Below are 6,000 nucleotides of genomic sequence, written 5' to 3' on the forward strand. Positions count from 1 at the left end.
CAGAAAGGCAGGATTTCTGTCAGCAAACAATGCCAGGAGTCGTTTCCTGACGGCTGTTCTTCAGTGTGATAACTGAACTCAGAACTGTGCAAAGGATCTGTGTGAGGGTCTCAGTTTGAAAGACAATATTGTTCACTCTGGATTGTCAGTTCTTTCTGTGGAATAAAGAGCAGAATGTGGCAACCAACTGCTCCAAGATGTGACTGTGTCCAAAAGTATTTAGTGCTTTATTTTTTTCTCAAAAGAGAAATGTATCATTTTTATTGCACATTCTTGAGCTGTAGTCAGGGAGGAACTGAATTTATTTGTCTCAGACTTGGAAATTCTTAATTTACAGAAAAACATTAGAAGGCAGACAAATATTAATGCAGCTAAAGCTGGGGTTTGTTGGTTCTGATAGTGTTCTGGGCACTTCACCTCTTACTCCCTGTACAATTACGTGGTGAGAGGTTTACAGACAGATGTGAAAGGTGTGATGGCCCATCAGGGCCATTAGGCCACGAGAAGAATGATTTGGTCACCAAAGCAGAGCAGGGAGGATTAGAATGGTTATGTTTCCATTTCTGTGTCTCTCCTAAATTTCTGGACTGATTTTAGGCAAGTCAGTCCCAGTTCCAGCCACTTTGAGTTCACAGTGGGAAATGGGGAAAGCAAACCTTGTGCTTCCCTCACCTGTAAGTGGAAATAATATTTACACACTGCACTGGTGTAAAAATTCCAAGGTTATGGTTATCCCCAGTGATACACAAGTGGCATAGATAGCCCTGTAGCACTGCAATCTGCACACATGCAGGGTGAGATCATGGTTCCTATTCATAGAAATTGGGATTGTCTCAAAACAATCACAGAGCATTAAAGACTCCTCAAAAACCAAAGCAAAACCATAAAGTAGTTCCAGAATTAAAGGTCTATTTGCATATTGCCTATAAACTCAGTCAACCTTTAACTTTTAAAATGTTTGTTTCTAGCTTCCAAAAAAACTTTCTTATTTTTTATGTTTAGCAGTTTTATAGTGCATTTTTTAAAAATTTCTTATATTCCAAAATGTAATGGAAAAGACTGTGGAACTTCTCAGCATTGTAATCCCCTTAAAAAGACTCTGAGTTGATGGAATTACAGAATCCCTTAATCTCTTGGATCAGTCTGTGCTGGGATGGTGCAGTCCCTGGCTCCTTCCTCATCCCATGCAGGCAGGGTTCATTTTTCCCTTCCTCTCCCTTGGATTTTGCTGCAGAGGATACCAGGAATCTTTGACTCCCTTGCTAGAAGAGTTTTCCAAGTAGGGAGAGATTTTTCCTGTCTCTTCCCTTGTCACTGTTGTAACATTTCCTATTTTTCCAAGGAATAACAACAGTAAAGGGGTATGATAGAATTCACTGGGTGCTTTAAATAAAGCTGGTTTGTATGAATTAAATCTTTGGTGACACATTTATGATAATACCAAACCATTTTACAGACACCCCACACTGTCCCTAAACACCTTGTTATCACCAACTTTTCTGTCTTATGGAAGAGACACTGTTTCACATAGAAAACAAGGTGAAAATGAGGAGGTTACAAAGAGTCTTTTCCCTCTGGAAAGTGGTGTCTCTAAATTAATGACTAGAGCATATTTTAATTTAAAACTTTTTTCCACACTTTTTTTCTCAAGACATACAAAGCTAGATGATAATATATTTTTTAGCTGGTGTATCTCACTGGCACAGAAGATAGTTTCAAGAAATACAGGGTAGCAGTGAGAAATACTTCCACTTACTGTAATGATAATGATAATACCTGTGCATATACAGGACATATCATACTTACATAAGTTAAAGATATTTCTTATAAAGAATATTCATATCTAACATCAATGAATTACTGAGATGAATTAGAAAAGGTTAAATTAATTGAAATTTAATTTTATAAAAATAAATTATAAACTACTCTAAGTAGCAGCCTGAAAAATGTTGAGTGAAGTATTTGCTTATTAAGCAAAACCGGTCTTCAGATTTAATAAATACCACCCTACTTTTTAGCACAGCTGCTCATTATTCTGCCAATACATGCTTAGATGCAATTCTAGTCAAGGCTCACCATTTTCTTGAAATGCATGTGAAGGCTGAAGTTCTGGGGAAACATTTTTGAGATGGGATGCCATCCCAAGGACCAGGGAACTGTCTGGAATAAACACACCTTGGCAGGGGGAAGGCTCCTGGGGATTCACTTAATAGCTCTCATGTCACACTGTATGTCAGGACAGAATTGGGCTCAGTTTGGTTTTAGGAACACAAACAAAGGCTCTGTACAGCAATAGTGCCCATCTGAGGGGACTACAGGCTTTAAAAAGGATTTTTCTGTGTGTTCTTGGCTTTGCCCTGGAGTTATTCTGAGCACAAATCCATCTGTCTCTGTCCGTATATGCTGTGTCTGTGGTTATTTTAGTAGATGTGACTCCTGCCACACGCAAAAGGCATCAGATTTTCCTGTTTTCCTTCATTTTTGGCCACATTGAATGACCCATGTCAGCTCCCAGTCTTATTTGCAATACTGACTGCTAAGAGGTGACTGTCTTTCTCAGTGTGTTTGCATCAGCAAGCAAGAGTGATTTGAGTGTTAATCACTACTAATCCCATTGTCAGAGCAGAAAAATATCAAAGCCTGACTAGAAGTGAAAATAAGGGATTACCAAAACCAGTTTTTCTTGGGGGGTTCCTAAGATAGTTCAGTTATGGTTTGGCTGAGGCTAAAACTGCAGCAGGTGGAAACAATGAGCTTTTGACAAAGATCCTGTCTAGGGGAATTGTTCCAAATTCCACCAAATTGAACAAAATACCTTGACCATAAATCCCCTCGATTTAATGTCACTGGAGAGGAATTTGTCCTGGGGAGCAACTCTGTGATAATGAGAGAGGGGGAATTGTTCCAGTAGCCTAAAGAGAACTGTAGCTCTCAGAGAAGCTTGTGTTTCAGGGCAGCGTCCTGGGAGCAGCCAGGTCAAAGTTATGCTTATGAATTCAACAGCTGGTATTTTTTGATCACATTACAAGTCTAAATTGGTCTATGGAAGGGTCTGTCAAGAAGGGTGAACCTCCCAGGAATCACTGTTTTGTCCCAATTCTCTAGTTCTGATCCCAAGTGGCTTTGAGGTGTCCCTGATGAGGGTATGCCACTCACTGGTTTGGTGATGCTGAAATACTCACATTCTCCCCCAAAACCACCTCTTAGAGTAGAAGATTCTGAAGGCAGCAATGTACCAATGCAGGGTAGAGATTGTCTTTGATATCTGGCCTTGTAGGAAAGCAAGGAGAGAACTCTGAGAAGACTTTGGTTTCTAAAAGCATGTAGATTTTAGGGAAGCTTTAAGCACCTGATCTCTCAAAGGTTAGCTTTGTTTATGCACCCTGCCAGTACAGTGTTCTGAAACTGCACAAAGCAATGCTCAGCAACCTGTCTTCTAAAAAAATCTCTATCTCCACTGCAGCCATATGCTATTTTCTCTCCTGTGAAATGAGAAATAAAATCTAGGATCCTGTGTCCTGTTTATAGCCACCGAGGTCTTTTGGCTCTTTAGTCTGGTGTTTCACGCGTGGTTTTAGGCAAATGTCTCTGCAGTTTGAGACTGTTGGAGAACAAATCCAGCATACTTAAAGATAAAGCACTGCACAGCTAAACAAACAAAACCTAGCCATAATGTCAAGACAGATTCCAGATTTATTGATCAAAAATTAAGTTTAGTTTTTTTAAAACCTCATGAAAGAAGATTATATGAAATCCACTGAGGTTCAGAGCTGAAATTGAAATGATGAAACCAATGCCCCTCACCAGTCCCCCCCACTGAATCACAGACTCACAGGATGAGTGCTGAGTTAGAAGGGACCCACAAGGATCATCCAGTCCAACCCCTGGCCCTGCACAGGCCCATCCCCAAGACTCACCCCCTGTGCCCAGAGGATCAGCCAAACCCTCCTGCAGCTCTGGCAGCCTTGGGGCTGTGCCCACTGCCCTGGGGAGCCTGGGCAGTGCCCAACCAGCCTCTGGGGGAAGTTCAGACTATGTGAATATTAAATTTTGCACTTAAATTAATATCACCCCACAAGTATATATCAATGTGCTTAAAGAAAGAAACTTCACAGCCAATTGGACTCCAGGAAATCAAACAATTTAACATCCCTGCTGGTCAATGTCCCAACCACAGCACCAAACACCGACGTTAAACCCACGTATTGTAAGACTTGTGCGAACTAAAAAAAAACCCTTTAAACCTGCCCCGCTCGTGTTAGTCGAGTGCCAGCCGAGCAGTGAGTCAGTGCAGGGGGCCCTGCCAGCAGCCCTGTGCCCGTGTGTGCCCGTGGTGTGTCCCTGGCTGTGTGTAGAGCTCCCGTAGGACGCAGGGCAGCAGCTCTTCTCCCCGGGTGTCGTGTCGGTCTCTAATCTCTGGTGTTGCATGTCCTGGGCAGGCAAGCGTGGGCGCCGCAGCAGTGCAGGATCGCTAGACAGCAATATGGAAGTAAGTAGGAAGTTCCTGATGTCTAGCTGGATGTGATGATGTGCATTTCAAACCTTTCTTTTATATATACATATTTTTTTGCTCTTTTTTCTTCTAACACATAACCTGCCTGCCACGAATAAAATGCATGCCTAGGCTACTCACTCCGTATTCTTCCAGCTTAAAAAGCACTGACAGCTTGTTTTAGACCAATGGCATTTTTGGTTTGAGCTAACCTTGTTCCCTTTGTTCCTGCAAGCATGGTTAAATGGATATGATGTGTCCTTTTGCCACCATTTCAGTCTGGTCCCAGCTTAAAAGCCCACTTGCTCTTTGTTACCAAGTACACTGTTCTTGCTGTTTGGTATTTAGCTACAACTATTGACTGTCATGCTCAACCATTCCCATTGCTTATTTTCGAGTTCAATTGCTAAATGTATGCAGTCATGACACCATGGAATTGCACAGATAGGGCATGGGAGGAAAAAAATTATTAAGATAGGTGAATTCAATGTGGATTTCATGAGATTTCATTCATCTTCAAACCATTTATATATACTGTTCATGTCTCTGAATTCAGCTTGCAGATTTTTTCTTTTTGTTTTTTTTTTTCTTTTTTTTTTTTTTGTGTTTGCTTTAGGTAGATTGCAGTTTAAATCTAGCACACTTTGCCTAAGTACTGTTGTGTCCCATAACTCTTTAAAAATACAAACCCCAAGCTTCCAGAAACTAAATTCCAGGCTAAATAATAATGTTGGACCACAGGTCACAATAACACAATCACATAGAAATCTTAGTGGCAAAAATGGTTCCATTTAACACATAATGCAGGGGTAGGCCTGAGAAGCAGCACTGTGACATACAGTAGTGGAAAACTATCAAAAAAGTTTTAAATACTATTTTGAAATCTAAACTGCAACTGTAATATTTGCTGCTGTATATTTAACTGTTTAGGCTGAATTTAATGTAGCTTTATTTTTTTTGTTGTTGTAAAAAAGCAAGTATGGTATTTTTTACAGTATTTTAAAATGTATTTTTCCTTTAAAAAGACACCTCTAGGTCTTATGTCATGTTACTCTTCCATGACATTTTTTTTAATTTAAAGTCATATCTTTCAATATCAAAAGTACCGAGACAAAAACATTCAGTGCTTAACATACCCCAAGAAAGGCACGAGTGCCTCATTGGCAACTTAGAGAAGGTGGAAATAAGATTTTTCCTAGAACTCTTTAACATAGTCACCCAGGTGAACACTGAAGGAGGAGTTTGTGGGTCAGTGTGAACTTTTTTCTTTTAAACATTTTAAGATTTTTTTAATTTTTATTTCTATTAATTTCTTTTTAGGGGTCCATCATTAGCAGTCCTCACATGCGCCGAAGAGCTACATCAACCCGAGAGTGTCCATCTCGCCCTCACCAGACTATGCCCAACTCCTCCTCACTCCTAGGGTCCTTATTTGGTAGCAAAAGGGGGAAGCCACCTTCCCAAGGCCATCCACCATCCGGCTCATCACAGCAGCCCGCGCACCCCGC

The 6,000-nt window shown here is 40.7% G+C and overlaps 1 protein-coding gene across 1 annotated transcript in view; it reads left to right on the forward strand.

The window, feature by feature from the left end:
* Positions 1-6,000, forward strand: part of IQSEC1 (IQ motif and Sec7 domain 1) — a 66,108-nt gene that overhangs the window by 55,686 nt on the left and 4,422 nt on the right. Inside the window, exons 13-14 of the mRNA XM_029965203.1 lie at positions 4,440-4,489; positions 5,813-5,998. Coding sequence (XP_029821063.1) covers positions 4,440-4,489; positions 5,813-5,998 — 236 coding nt within the window. The remainder of the gene's footprint in view (positions 1-4,439; positions 4,490-5,812; positions 5,999-6,000) is intronic.

Source organism: Manacus vitellinus, unplaced genomic scaffold, assembly GCF_001715985.3.
Source record: "Manacus vitellinus isolate BGI_N305 unplaced genomic scaffold, ASM171598v3 scaffold_91_pilon, whole genome shotgun sequence".
NCBI classification, from domain to species: domain Eukaryota; kingdom Metazoa; phylum Chordata; class Aves; order Passeriformes; family Pipridae; genus Manacus; species Manacus vitellinus.